Raw genomic sequence first — 14,642 nt, 5'->3', positions numbered from 1 at the left:
AATCATGTGCAGTATGTTGTTAATGATAATGCTGAAAATTATTCAATGGGATGAAAAGTAAGCTAACTGATCCACCTGAATCATACTGCAGCAATATGTAAGCACCAGTCTGCTGTTATGCATTACTTCTGTTCATTGTATGCTATGCATATGTGTGTGTGTGTGTGTGTGTGTGTTTGCGTGTGTCTGTGTTTATGCATAGGTATTACTAACATGTGGTTTATGCATTGGTAATACTAACAAGCACATGTGTACCCATCATGGACAAACAGAAGCAACTGACAAGAGGGAACACACACACACACACACACACACACACACACAGGGACTTACCTCTCTTTCCAGCAAGCATTCAAAATGCTCCAGGAATTCACACATGGCTGGATCCGTCTCAAAGTCATTGAAGTGGTTGTTGACCCAGAAAAGTACTACACGTGTCACCTGTCACAAAAATACAGGTCACCTGTCACAAAGAGGAGAGAGATACGGATACGGATGATTTATTCATCAGGCCATAGCCCCTATGAAGGGGTACACAAACAGCATTTGTTGCGTCACATTTGTTTGAATAAAACCAAAATCACATGAAATCACATGAAACACAGATACATTTGCAAAACATATTATGAGGTTGCAATTTCTCTAATTTAAATGCTTTGTGCAGGAAAATGGACAAATTCCATACATCATTTTGCCTTTTGGACGACATCAATAAGCACAACTTGAATGTACAAGGTTGTCGGAAATATCTGGCTGGAATATATCTTTCTCTTAACCCTTTAAGAGCCGAGCAGCTCAAAACAAAATGCACTTCGTCTTCTTAGTCTTTCTGGCATAATGGACAAATCAAATCACTGACATCAAATTTACTGTATCTGTAACGATGTACAGCCAAACTCGACACACCCAACCTAAATCTAGTAGTTATTATTCTTAGATATTTGGCCATGTTTAACGTCAAATAAGGTTTCATATCATGTAGTCCGCAAAATATTCTATACATACGAAATCTATTACTGTATTGAACATGCTCATTCCATGCTTGCCATCTACAATCAATTAAACATTGACGAAAAATGTTAATGAAATCATTTATGCTACCCACACCTTGATTGAACCACACTTCGCCAAAACCATTTTCACAAAGACAAATGCGTACATCAGTTACCCAGTTTTTCTTTTTTCTAGAATCCAAATCAAACAACATTTTGTAAGTTTTCAACGATATCCTAATTTCATCCATTTGTATTAATCTAAGCCAATATCGTATGCACTGAACAGCAGAATTTACAACTATAGGGTATCTATTAGTTTCACCATATACAAGGTCATTAGGGGTGCGCATATCAAGACCCAAAAACTTCTTCAAAGCAAATAGATGCACAGATTCACAATGAAACGCAGCGTTGTTTAAACCCCACAGCTCTGAACCATATTGTACAATTGGCTGCACTTGAAAATCAAACATCTTCAGAAACAATTTCATGGAAGTATTATTCAATAAAGACAGTCTTTTCATGAAACATAATAACGCATTTTTTGCCCTACAAGCGAGATCTTTGCAAGCCGAAACAAAGCTTAAATGCGTAGTAAAAAATATCCCAAAATACTTGTACACATTTACCACAGGCATTGTAACACTATCATAAAGCCATTTTCCCCTCGCACCTAAGAATCCCCCCTTTCAAAATACAATAATATTACTCTTTTTCATATTAACCTTCAAATGAAGAGATGTGGCAGTTTGATGTAAGATATCTAATTGATTCTGCAGACCAACAACAGTCTCGGATAATAAAATAATGTCGTCAGCCAGCAAAAGAATAAACAGTTCAAATGCATCATAAGAAATAGTGGCACCGTGTCTTCCATGATTGAGTATTTCTATCGCCAATTCATTAATAAAAAGAGAAAATAATATTGGACTGCACGCATCACCTTGCTTTACTCCTGTTGTACATCTGATATAATCTGTTAAGGAAGCACCACATCTAACTCTACATTTTACATTATCATACATACTCAGAATACATCTGTATAATTTACCTCTTATACCATTTCTTAACAAAATAGGCCAAAGTAAATTCCTGTTTACAGAATCAAAAGCCTTTTCAAAATCGATGAAGGCCACATATAATTTACGGTTATAAGAAAACTGTTTTTGTACCAAATACCTTTATCAAACAGAACATTTAACAACTTAACGAAAAACTGAATAACTTGCTCGTTTGTGTTTTTATACAGTTCACCAATAATACCATTGGGGCCTGGGGCTTTACGTTTTTTTAACTTTGTAAAAGCCAACAGGACCTCTTCTTTGGATATTGGATGGTTCATAAGACAGTCACCTTCAGCGAGTTGAAAATCTTCATCAAAATAATCACTACTTGACTCTTTGTCCAACAAAGACTTAAAATGCATAAACCAAGTATCAATATCAATGTTATTCATAGGCTGTTTCCTCTTAAAGGACGCTTCATGAACATTATTCCAAAATTCTCTTTGATTATTAATAGAAGTTACAAGTTTATCTAAAATCATGTCATTGAATTGTTTTTCTTTCCTAAGAAGTAACTTTTTGTACTCGCGTCTAACTTTTCTGTATTCATGCTGAACTGTCACATCTAATGAGCGGTTGGCTCTTCTAAGTTGTCTTCTAACATTTCTTTTATTGATTAAACATTCTTCATCAAACCAGTCATTTGATTTATTCCGTTTGTTTAACGACACACGCTTTTTCATACACTCAGCACACTCTCTCATGCAATCATTAAACATACCAAGTGCATTGTTTACATCCACATCAATCAAATTCATGGCAACATTAATTCTGGCGCTAACTGTATCTGTGTGTAAAGTATCAATGAAAATGTCAGCATTTACACTGTCCCATACAAACTTTTCTACCAACTGTTCCCTTTTTGTTTTACTCTTGCAATATAAGTTATCATTTTGGAATTCAACAGAGACTGTGACAGGCATATGATCAGAATCAATCCGTTCACCGACACTTAATTTACATGAATCAAACACGATGGCAAAAAGTTCTTCAGAAAAAATAAAATAGTCATTCACACTACTACCGAAATCTGATATGTATGTGTAGCAACCCTCAAGATCGCCATTACACACGCCATTTAAAATACTTAAGTTTAGAGTAGTGCACATATTTAACAACATATTCCCATAATTATTCAAAGCACAATCTCGTGAACAGCGAAACGAATTCAGTGATCAGCTTTTATAGTGTGTATCTTGACTGGAATGTTGCGAAAAATCTTGAGCTATGTTTGACGTTCTACTATTTAAGTCGCCACATAATATAACATAAGCATCATTGTTCAATAAACAGTTGATCAGACATTCTTCGAGTAAGCGAATACCATTGTCAATATCAAAATGAGAGAAAAAGGGAGACCCTTCAGGAGGGACATACGCACACGCATAAAATACATCTTTCAATGTTCCAAACAACTGTTTATCAAAAAGAAATACACAAAAATTAGTATACTTTATGTCAATAACCTTCACAAAAGAAGTAAATTCATTTCTAATAAGACAAACCAAACCACCCGGAACGTCTTCCACGGTCTGACAGTTTAACTGCAGGTTTACAAAAAACATTATAATCAGCAAATAGGGTTGTGTCACAATATTCAACAAATGTTTCAACGAGGCATACAAAGTCAAAACTATACAAGTATGAAAAAAAATCTTGGTCTTTAATTTTTGAAAGCAATCCATTGATGTTCCATAACAAAAAAGAAAAGGGTCGTTTCTTCACAACTGAATCCAGACTATTTACACACAATCCACCTCCACACTGCTCAACACACTGCCATCCACACTTTCATTTGTGTTTGACACAGATGTGTCGTCATGCTCCTGACAATGTTCAGCAAATTCACCTTGCATGTGCTCTGCACGCACTGACAACTCAGTTTGACAGGCCCGAAAAGAGGCTGCACGTGCACGTATGACAGTGACAGGATAACATTTTACTGGTGTCGAGGATGTTTTGGCACCCTTTACATTGCTACTTGAGGCAGACTGTTGCACAGCACTGGGCCGGCCAACTACCTATTTAAATTTGGTCAGTCGGTCATTAGTGGGTCATGAAAAAACTTTCTCCCGTCAATCACAAGGTGGTCAAAGGTCATAAAGCACCGCTTTCCGTCATCCCTTGCCTTTTTTAGATGAGGACTAAGCTTCCTTCTAATTTCACGGACACGCATGGAAAAAATCCTCACCCACAAAAATGTTGGTGCACTTTAGCTTTCGTTTTTCCTTCAGGATTTTTACTTTGTCCTTATAGAAGCAGCAACGAGCTATTATAGGTGAGTCAGGTTTACTACCAAGTCGATGAACACGATCGAATTCAACAGTGTCTGTCATATCCAGATTGTCAGTCAGTAAGTCCTGAATAATGCCCTCACAGTCCTCGTTTGGATTTTGTTTTATCCCATGGAAAATCAGGTTATTTCGCTTCAATCTGCCCTCTAGGTTGTCTGTCTTTTTCTCCAGATCATCAATTCTCTTTAAATTTAAAAGGTCAGTGTTGGTCTCAGTCAAGTCTTTATTCTTTTGTCGCAAGTCGTTCACCTCATCTCTCAACCCCCTGACCTCTCCCTCAAGTGACGCAAATCGGTCCCCCAGATCTTTCAACCCATGATCGATATTGTCAGACTTGTAGTCAAACTTACTGTTCAGTGACTGTATTAAGTTCATGACGTCCACCAGAGTGGGAGAATCCTGCGAAGAGGGAGGAGGGGGAGTCAACTGTCCGAAAGAGGAGAGAGAGAGAGTGTGTGTGTGTGTGTGTGTGTGTTTGTGTGTGTGTGTTTGTGTGTGTGTGTGTGTGCACATTAGTGCATACATGTCTGTGAATGTGAGTGGGAACCGTATGTGAATTTTTGTATGTCTTTAATCATCATTTACTTCCCATTTCTCATTTTAAAAGTTATAGCTTTTGTCACCTACAATTCAGAAAAAGGAAGCAATCTCATTAAATACTCATGTATATTTTTCCAAACAGAAACTGCCAAGAGAATCGAATCTACCTGATCTCTGTTACTTCCCTCAGAGCTAGAGAATGCAACCTTCACATTCCATTTCTAAGGCCTGTAGCTTAAGTATCAGAGATCAGCAAGTCATGTCCAATACATGTTGCGAAAGGTGCTCTGAGCAGATGGGAATGCTTTGCAAAGATTGGTGTGCATCACTTTTTAACCTCTGGCCCACATTATGGAGTTGTCAACATGAAGCAAGTGGTCAATCAAGAGTTAAAAGGGGAGAGCAAAAAGGTGGGTTGTCATTGTTCACCTCAGGCATCTTCCTGGGGTAATCAATCCAGTGCAAGCCATGGCTGATCAGATCTAAGTTGGGGAGTAAACAGAGAACAGGAAGAGAGTGAGTGCTTCCACACTTGCCCTTGCCATTGTCAAACCAATACAACTTGTGACTGTCCCTGTGTCAAGTGGGGATGGTATGACGGCATGGCTAATGTGATACACAATGTGTCAGTAGTGTTTACCTTGGGCCTGTAGGTGGGGTTGTCAAACCAGTGAAGCAGGTGATTAGCCAGGTGCAGAGGGGAGGGCAGGAAGGTGCGGTAGGACAGCAGCAGGTCCTCCACATAGGTTGGGTCGATGGCAGAGTGGTCCTCCACCAGGTGCTGCATTAGGCGCTCTGGTGTGCCCTGTGGAGACAGACTTCTTCTATACTGTGCTTGCCTTGCAGTCATTCATACATGCTGCTATCAACACACACACATATAACAGTGCAACACTGCACTGTCTACTGACTGGCTGCATTTCTTTTACACATTCTCAACTTTTTACTCCCCCCCACCCAGCTTACCTTTTTTTTCTTTCTAATGTACCATATTAAGCTAAGTCAATACAAACAATTCCATGTCATTAAATTTTGTTCTCAGTAAGTAAGATACATGTATTAAGCAGGCAAGAGTTACACCCTGAGCAGTGGCTGTCAAAAGATGAAGTAAGTAACAGTGTACTGACCAAGACTACCTCACCACAACACAACATCCACATGGTGAGGAAAAGCGGAAAAGTCTTGTTTTGTCACTCACCCTGATGACAATGTGACCTCGTCTATTGCCCCCGTCCAATTCCCTGTGCTCCGTCACCATGACAACCTCCCCTTGCTCCTCATGCTTGCGGGTGTTCTCCTCTCCCTGAAACCAACACATATAGAATGGGTGCTGTCAGTCTGACAATCATCAACCGTAACTGGGTCACTGTCAGTCTGAAAATCACCAGCCATCATAACTGGGTCACATCAGTCTCACAATCATCAACCATAACTAGGTCACTATCAGTCTGACAATCACCAGCCATCATAACTGGGTCACTGTCAGTCTGACAATCACCAACCATCATAACTGGGTCACTGTCAGTCTGACAATCATCAACCATCACAACTGGATCACTGTCAGCCTGACAATTATCTAACCATCACAAATGAGTCACTGTCAGTCTGAAAATCGACCACCAAAAATGAGTCACTGTCAGTCTGACAATAATCAACCACCATAAATGAGTCACTGTCAGTCTGACAATCATCAACCATCATAACAGTGTGTATGCCAATTAAATACAGCCCATGACTATGATCCATAATGAACCATGTACATGCTACATTCTCACTTGGCCAATTGGTAGCGTAATGCAAACATATAAACGGTTAAGCCCAGCTGTAAAATACTGGTTAGCTCTGATATTTAGCACATACAAGGCTTCATATTCAAAATACCTTCAGAAAATTTCAATCAATGCAATGGTTCTCAAAATCTTTCAAAAATGACTTCATGTGATGGGTTTAGATAAGAAGGATTACTAAAGGCACACAAAAAGCTGTCTGATCCATCAGTGACCTTGTGTTGTGTACACATATTTGTGTGCTGGTGAAGTTTGTGAAGAGAGACAGAAGCAGGGACAAGACAACAAGATAAAAAAAAAGAACAGGCGTACCTGATGCAGGATGCGGTAATAGTCTTGCTGAGCAATGCACACAAACTGGCAGTCATCCATCATGGTCTGCATCACTCCTTTGTGGTACAGCTTCTCCATGGTCGGCGTGATCCCAAAACTACACAAATACATGGTTGTTCAATTGGCAACATTTATTATTTTTTAAAATTTTTTATAATACTTTCAGACATGTGCAAGCAACTTTTCTATGATAAATGTTTTCTATACTCTTATTCTATATGATATAGTTTGTGCTTGAATTGGCACACCATGACTGTAAAATACACACAGGTACACACTGACCTCCTTTTTATTTTCTTTCAAGATATGTTCCTTTTTATGATTTTTTTTTGTTTTTTGGTTTTTTTGCAATTTTCAAATTACAAATAGTGACATTACAATGAATCATCAATTACGCCAGTCTTTTTCCTCTTAACATCTAATGAGATTACACAGACTGACTAAAGCAATGGATTCCATCTGAATGTGGATAGTTTAACAATGACTGAAAAAAAACCCAAAAGCTCCCTGTTCTTCTAAAATAAAACAAATTGCTACTAGAATAATCTTAACACCAATGACAAGAGAGGCAAATGCCTTTCATGTAGGATTCCCACCAAAATTAAGCATACAAATACTGCTTGAGAAAAGAACAAGTAACTTGGTCGTTGCTGATGAGGCAAAGTATTATTTGGGAAGTTTTCAGAACTCATACAGCTGTGGAGGACAAAAGGACCAGAACGTATCTATGTCCTCCCCTACCTGTCCCCCATCTGCAGTCGGTGGCGAGAGCTGTCAAGGTGCACCACCTCCACCTCCCCGTTCAGAATAACTGACCATGAGTCCAGCTCCTCCCCATCCTTCATCACCACTGTCCCCTCGTGCGGCACTACCGCAAACACCATCACCGCACACAGCGCACGCCGCGTCATCTGGGTCATGTTGGCAAATGCCTACACACACAGAGTGCTAGTCTACAGTGTTAACACACACTTCAACGTCACCCCTAACCATTTGTACACATCGTCAACTGTGAATGCAATATGCCCCATCACTAAATAATCACCCAGGAACATGTCATCAGTGTGTAGTTTAACATGACATACTCCATCACCCCACATATAATTGTCAACACATACACCACCACTATAGAAAGCAACATTAACACCAGAAAACCAAACCAAGCCACCTTCACACACACATGCACATGAACGCACACACACACACACACACACAATTTCGTTTGCAGTTTAACACAATATACTTCATTATGCAAATACATTTTATCAGACACATCATCATAACACATATCAATCTATCTATCTGAATCTCTTCCATTTCAATCTTCCAACTAGTTTGATCTGATCCAACATAGCTTTAGCTCTAAAACTGAAAGGCTCTTCCCAACATAGGTCATTTTTATATAAATCTCTCCACAAAAAATACTTCATATTCTCATAGCCAATGTGAGTGACACTACTCTTTCTTTATCAGAATAGCTAGTATCATATCCATAAAGCTAAACAATACACTGAAGGGCATAACAGCCAAATAGTTAAAAGCTTTGGATTTCCAATATGAGGATCATATGTTTGGTTCTGAAATCAACTGGGTTAAAGATACCCATCACGCTTGATATGACAGTGTCAGAGCAATAACTGTAGGTCACTTATGGAAGAGGAAAAAGAATACATGTGTATGCATGCATGCCTGTGTGTGAGGGTCCATAGCAGAGGACTGACCCTAAAATGCTGCATGAAGTCCATGAGGATTTCAATGTCATCCTCCATGCGCTCTGAGGGGTCCTTCTCCAGGCAGTCCCGCACAGCGTCACGAATGGGAAAGGACTGAAACAGTATACCACACATTTCATGGTATTCACTGACCAAAACTGCATGAAACAGATCTCTTTTTTTTTCTTCTTTTTAACCCAGACAGGGTGAAACAAATGTCTGTCATTCCCAACAACCAAGTGTAAAACAAGTAATTAAAATTACACTCTACACACACCTGAAATCAAAATTACCCTCAACACACATCTTAAACAATTTTTTTTTTGTGGTTAAACATATCCATAAATATATCCATGAAACAATCATAATTGCAGTTGTACATAAAAACCCTTGCATCATAACTGAGAATGTAACTTTGAACAGCTTGCACATCTGTGATCAGAAAATGTGCCCATCAAAGCTGTTTTTTTTATCTGACACATGATTACATCACTACACCTTCTTGAGGTTACTTGTTTCCCTCACAACAGCTCTCTTTCTCCTTTTCCTTACCATTTTATCATTATAATCAATTATTATCATCCTCACAGTATAGTTATGAAAACCATAATCAATCATCATCATTCTGACAGTCTTTATTTTCATTATAATCAATCATCATCGTTATCTCAATCAGTTATCATCACGCTGGCTATATAGCCATTATCATCACCTTACTACACCCAGTCATCATCCCCTCACCTCTGTGCTGTCAGCATAGCCCTCCTCATCATCTGAGTCAACCAAACTCTCTACCAGGCCACTCAATTCCGCTTCAGGGTTGTCTGGATCATCCAGTGACGACTGCATCATGTCAGAGCCTGAGTAAGCACTGGATGTGTCACTTGCCCGAGAACTACGCTTCAGATGTTCACTGCGCAGGTAGGGATCTCGAATCAACAGTCCTGCTGCCGCCCCACCATCAAGTGGTAGCTGTTATAACATACATTTTTCATCATCAGGGTCTCTGTTTTCTACAGTGTTACCTATATTCCATGTTGATTCCATTCATAAGAAATGTCAATCTAGAATTTTTTGTTTACAGAAGCTTAGAAATGAAAACCTGACTCACCTATAATAGCTCGTTGCTGCTTCTATAAGGACAAAGTAAAAATCCTAAAGGAAAAACGAAAGCTAAAGTGCACCAACATTTTTGTGGGTGAGGATTTTTCCATGCGTGTCCGTGAAATTAGAAGGAAGCTTAGTCCTCATCTAAAAAAGGCAAGGGATGACGGAAAGCGGTGCTCTATGACCTTTGACCACCTTGTGATTGACGGGAGAAAGTTTTTTCATGACCCACTAATGACCGACTGACCAAATTCAAATATTCTTCAAAGTTATTATCGATGTTGTATCGAGTCTGTGCTTACAGTTTCATTTATGTGCTGGTATGGAAGTTTGGGAGTGAGGAGTAAGCGTGTTTTGAACGATGTCATGAGTGTATGCAGTAAAATTGTGGGAGTGAAACAAGCTAGTATGCAAGAGCTGTATGAAAGTCGAGTGGTTAAAAAAAGCAGGCAGATAGCAACTGACGACACCCATATTTTAGCAAAGTATTATGAGCTATTGCCATCAGGACGACGCTACAGAACTTTTAAGTTGAAATCCAGAGCTCTGAAGACTTTTATTCCACGTTCAATCCACCTTTTAAATTCTTGAGAACTGTGTGTGTGTGTGTGTGTGTGCGCGCGCACTCTCATGTGAGACGTGTGAAAGTCCGTGCATGATAGGTTGTACCTTGTTCTAGTTGTTGTGTGTGTGTGTGTGGTGTGTGTGTGTGTGTGTGTGTGTGTGTGTGTGTGTGTGTGTTTACTGAGCTTAAAACGTGACAATTGGTTATAATGAATGTGCAATATGTAGGAAGAATAATGAGCAATATGCAGGATGAATGTACAATGAATATGTCTAATGCTAACGTCCATATTCTAAATATATTTCTGTTTAATAATTACGATGTAATAATTAATTGCAATGTTTTTTAAAAGCGAATATGTGAAATGCTTTTATTTGAGAACATATGTTTATTACTCTTGTTTAATCAAGTTATCCGCGTGTGTGGGGTGGGGGGGGCGGGGGGTGCAGTGCAGGTGTGTGCTGATTATCTGGTTGTGGTTTTCCGCAATTTATCTTTATTCTTATCTTATCTGTCTATTATAATCAATGTGCAGTATAGTAGGCTATGTTTATAATTATATTCAAATAATGTTTCTTAATTCTTTCTGTTTTTACATTAAGAATACTAGTTATTACCTGCAGTGTGTGGATGTATGTATGAAACGATGTATGTGATATTTTTTACATTTGTATCTTCGTAATATTTGTTGGGGCTGTTGTTGGCTTTTACAGTTATGGTCCCCATGTTGTTTACTTGTCTATGTTGTGATAATGCACCTGACCGAATTTCTCCAGTTGGAGATAATAAAGTTATTCTTATCTTATCTTCAATGCAAATGTTATTTTCATTGAAGGCCCTTCTCCTGTACAACTTTATGTAACAAGCAGTACCTAAAAAGATTATACTCAATACATTTTATTTGCATTTCATTTCATAATCATCACAAAGGTAATGCTGTTATAGCAACAACCTAAAACATTCTTGTGTGATTCAACAGATCACTCACACACACAGACAGGCACGTATACACTAAGGAATTTACACCAGAAATGAAAATAATTAATTTGATCACCACAATATCTGTTGTTATCATCACAATTACCATCATCATGATCACTGCCAAATGTGTATACAAGAATCAATGTCAGTCCCACTGCACTCTCACTACGTGACAGCAGCTCTTTCTCTCTCATGCACACATACACACACACACCCTCAGTAATGCACCAAACACACTGACCAACATCACTCTTAAAGGCCCGCAAAGCGCTTGCAAAAAATACCTAGGATATTAATTAAAATGCAGGCTCGCTATTGGACAGTTTTTTGCCTGACCACTCCTGCTCTGGCTTCACTGACAGGCTGTCATGAGTTGGAGGAACCTATTTCTGGCTGCAAGACATGGGAAAGGAGTCTGGTCTGTTGGTATCGTTTACACTGAGTGACAGTGTCCCAGTACCTCTGTCTACTCTCACCCACACACACTATGCCTCATACCAGTTCAAACAATGGTCAAAGCCCGAGCTCCTGTGCCCCCTTCCACCCACCCCTCTCACTCTCTGTCTCTCTCCTGCTGTTTGAGGAAAAAACAATAACCCTGATTCTGCAATACCTTTAAATGAAAAATTTTCAGTCGAATATACGTTTTTAATTTTCTTTTGTTTCATCTGTCTGATTATGAAATATTAGTGGAGTACTTCAAATGAAAAGCTAAATACCACAAGATATTTCTGTTTTTTCAAGTGTGTGTTGTTTTTTTTGTTATGTTTTTTTCTGAGAGACAATCCTTTTATTGACTCACTTGTGTAAACAAAGTGAGTCTATGTTTTAACCCGGTGTTCGGTTGAGTGTGTGTGTGTGTGTGTGTGTGTGTCCATGGTAAACTTTAACATTGCCATTTTCTCTGCAAATACTTTGTCAGTTGACACCAAATTTGGCATAGAAATAGGAAAAATTCAGTTCTTTCCAGTCATCTTGTTCAAAACAATATTGCACCCCCGGGGATGGGCACAAAAAAAAGAAGAAAAAAAAGAAAAAAAGCCAAATTATATGCAAAATGAATTTACTGTTATATTTATATATTTTTTATTCTCTAAACTTGGCTTTTTGATCTGATATTCTGACATAACAACAAGAACAGTCATTTTTATCATTTTTTGTTCAAACAGGTACTTCTTTTGCTAAGCATGGAAGTTATATTTATTTTGCATGTCTTTGGTACAGATAGTAAAAGGGAAATTAATCTGTAATTAATGCTAGGGGGCTAATTTGCTTTAAACTGATCTTTCTCATCTTAAACATTACATTTTGAAATTATACTCAATACATAAAAAGCTTGTCTGTTTTACTCTCAGTGTACAGGGCTTTCATTATGTTCATTCACCCAAGTGGTCTTTTTCAGAAAATACTAAAATCAATACTACAAGTGGACTTTATAGATCTATTGGCTGAGCCCTGAAGGTCATGGGTAAAAAATCAATTGCGTACACATACTTATGCATATTCAAAGCGCGTGCTCATATTCTTTGCGAACGCGAACGACGCCATTTTGTTTCAAGTGGTTGGCCTGTCCGTTCAATCCTATATTCAATCGACAATACACGATAACATGTCATGGAAAGTTGGAGAAGGAGACCGTTAAATATTTATTCAGAGAAAGATTTGTGAACGCCTCATCACTTACTGGATTATGCCCCAAAATGCCATAAAAATATCCACAGAATCAGTCGGAATTCAGTTAAAAACAATAAACCATGAGAGTTAATACCCTTGAATTGATGAAACGTAAAAATTTCCAGTCTTGACTTTGCTCAAAATGAAGTCCTTTTCACTTCATACGACATTTAGAAGTACTTGTACTTGGCTCTACATGTTATTAGTTTAACAAAATACTCAATTTTCATATCAACTTTAAAACTATAAAACTAGAATGAACATAAAAGAGAAATTGAATTGACCGTGTCAACCGGGTGTAACTAAACAACATCTATCTAGATCCAGAGAAAACGGCTAAATGTTGCAGTGTGATTGCGGCGATAGCCATGTCTCCTTTACTACGGACTTAAAAAGAATGTTCAATTGCCCTTAAAGATTTTTTCAATGCCCAAGATACACCAGAATAATATGATTAAAACAGCGTTCTCACTGCGAATGCCGCGATCGATTTATCACCCTTTAAAAATGCATGTTTAAATGTTATACTTTTGAATGTCAGTTAAGGTGCCACGATAGTGTAATGGGTAAGACAGTTTCTTCTCACCTGAAAACGCGGGGTTCGAATCTGCCGTTCGGACTTTTTTCTTTTAACCCGAAGCTTTATAATAACAAATACAGAACACATTTTAACGATTAGATTTTTTTTTTTTAAGTGTATCACAAGTGAGTCTTGAAGGCCTTGTCTCTCTTGTTTACTAATTTTTTTGACTGATAGAGAGAGAGAGTGGATTTCTCCATTTCAAATGATGAATGCTGCATTTTGTTATTAATTTTAATAACTTAAATACATGGTCTTCATCTGTCTGTTCCCAGCTATCACACACACACACACACTTGCTCACTTGTTTACTCCCTCCCTCTCATTCTTTCTTGCACAAACTGAATTCCAGGACATCAGCGGCCATAGACGCCCTGTGACCTAGCAGCAGGGTTTTTGTTGTCAGTGTGCTTACTTCACACTGATGACAGCAACTAAACTTTGAACCCATGTGAAGTGTATTGGACTGGATTGGTCTGCCTCCGTCCCTTTGACTGACAGCACGAATTTCAAATTCGGACGTAGGCCAACGCAGATTTATTTTCTGAAACTCGTTAAGCTGAGAAATTTTGCAGTCGATTTTTCATTCAGAAGTCAGGGAAACATAAAAAGTAACACTCCACAACAGCCCTGTTTCCCCCCTCCCCCTGTAACTTCTAACACAGTAACACACAGACTAAGCTCAGCAACTATTGTTCTATTTAACAACCAGAAAAATCCCAACTCTAAAAGGCAACTGAACACATAAAGTCATCACCATCACCTTCACCATGAACATCATTGCACCATTAATCATCATCTTCCCTCACTGAATGGCAGCTCAGCACACAAAGAAACACAGAGACTGATAGAGTGAGTGCATCACTAACTCCACCTGTCACCATCATAACCATAACCACCATGCTCAAGACTGTAAAAGCACAGCCTCAGCACAAAGACACACACTGGCCTGCATGCACAGATGTGGGCATGCACACACACACACACACACACACACATGTGGGTGCATG

The 14,642-nt window shown here is 38.6% G+C and overlaps 1 protein-coding gene across 8 annotated transcripts in view; it reads right to left on the bottom strand.

Annotated features, from left to right (window-relative positions):
* LOC143292480 (rap guanine nucleotide exchange factor 6-like) overlaps window positions 1–14,642 on the bottom strand; it is a 92,365-nt gene that overhangs the window by 43,864 nt on the left and 33,859 nt on the right. For all 8 annotated transcript variants that reach the window (XM_076602804.1, XM_076602806.1, XM_076602799.1 and 5 more), the window contains 7 exons: window positions 9,467–9,697; window positions 8,735–8,839; window positions 7,755–7,945; window positions 6,993–7,110; window positions 6,092–6,196; window positions 5,534–5,698; window positions 334–441 (listed from right to left, as the gene is read on the bottom strand). In XM_076602804.1, coding sequence (XP_076458919.1) covers window positions 334–441; window positions 5,534–5,698; window positions 6,092–6,196; window positions 6,993–7,110; window positions 7,755–7,945; window positions 8,735–8,839; window positions 9,467–9,697 — 1,023 coding nt within the window. The remainder of the gene's footprint in view (window positions 1–333; window positions 442–5,533; window positions 5,699–6,091; window positions 6,197–6,992; window positions 7,111–7,754; window positions 7,946–8,734; window positions 8,840–9,466; window positions 9,698–14,642) is intronic.

The sequence above is a fragment of the Babylonia areolata genome, chromosome 18 (genome assembly GCF_041734735.1).
Source record: "Babylonia areolata isolate BAREFJ2019XMU chromosome 18, ASM4173473v1, whole genome shotgun sequence".
Lineage (NCBI taxonomy): Eukaryota > Metazoa > Mollusca > Gastropoda > Neogastropoda > Buccinidae > Babylonia > Babylonia areolata.
This window is presented reverse-complemented; position numbering and strand designations above follow the sequence as displayed.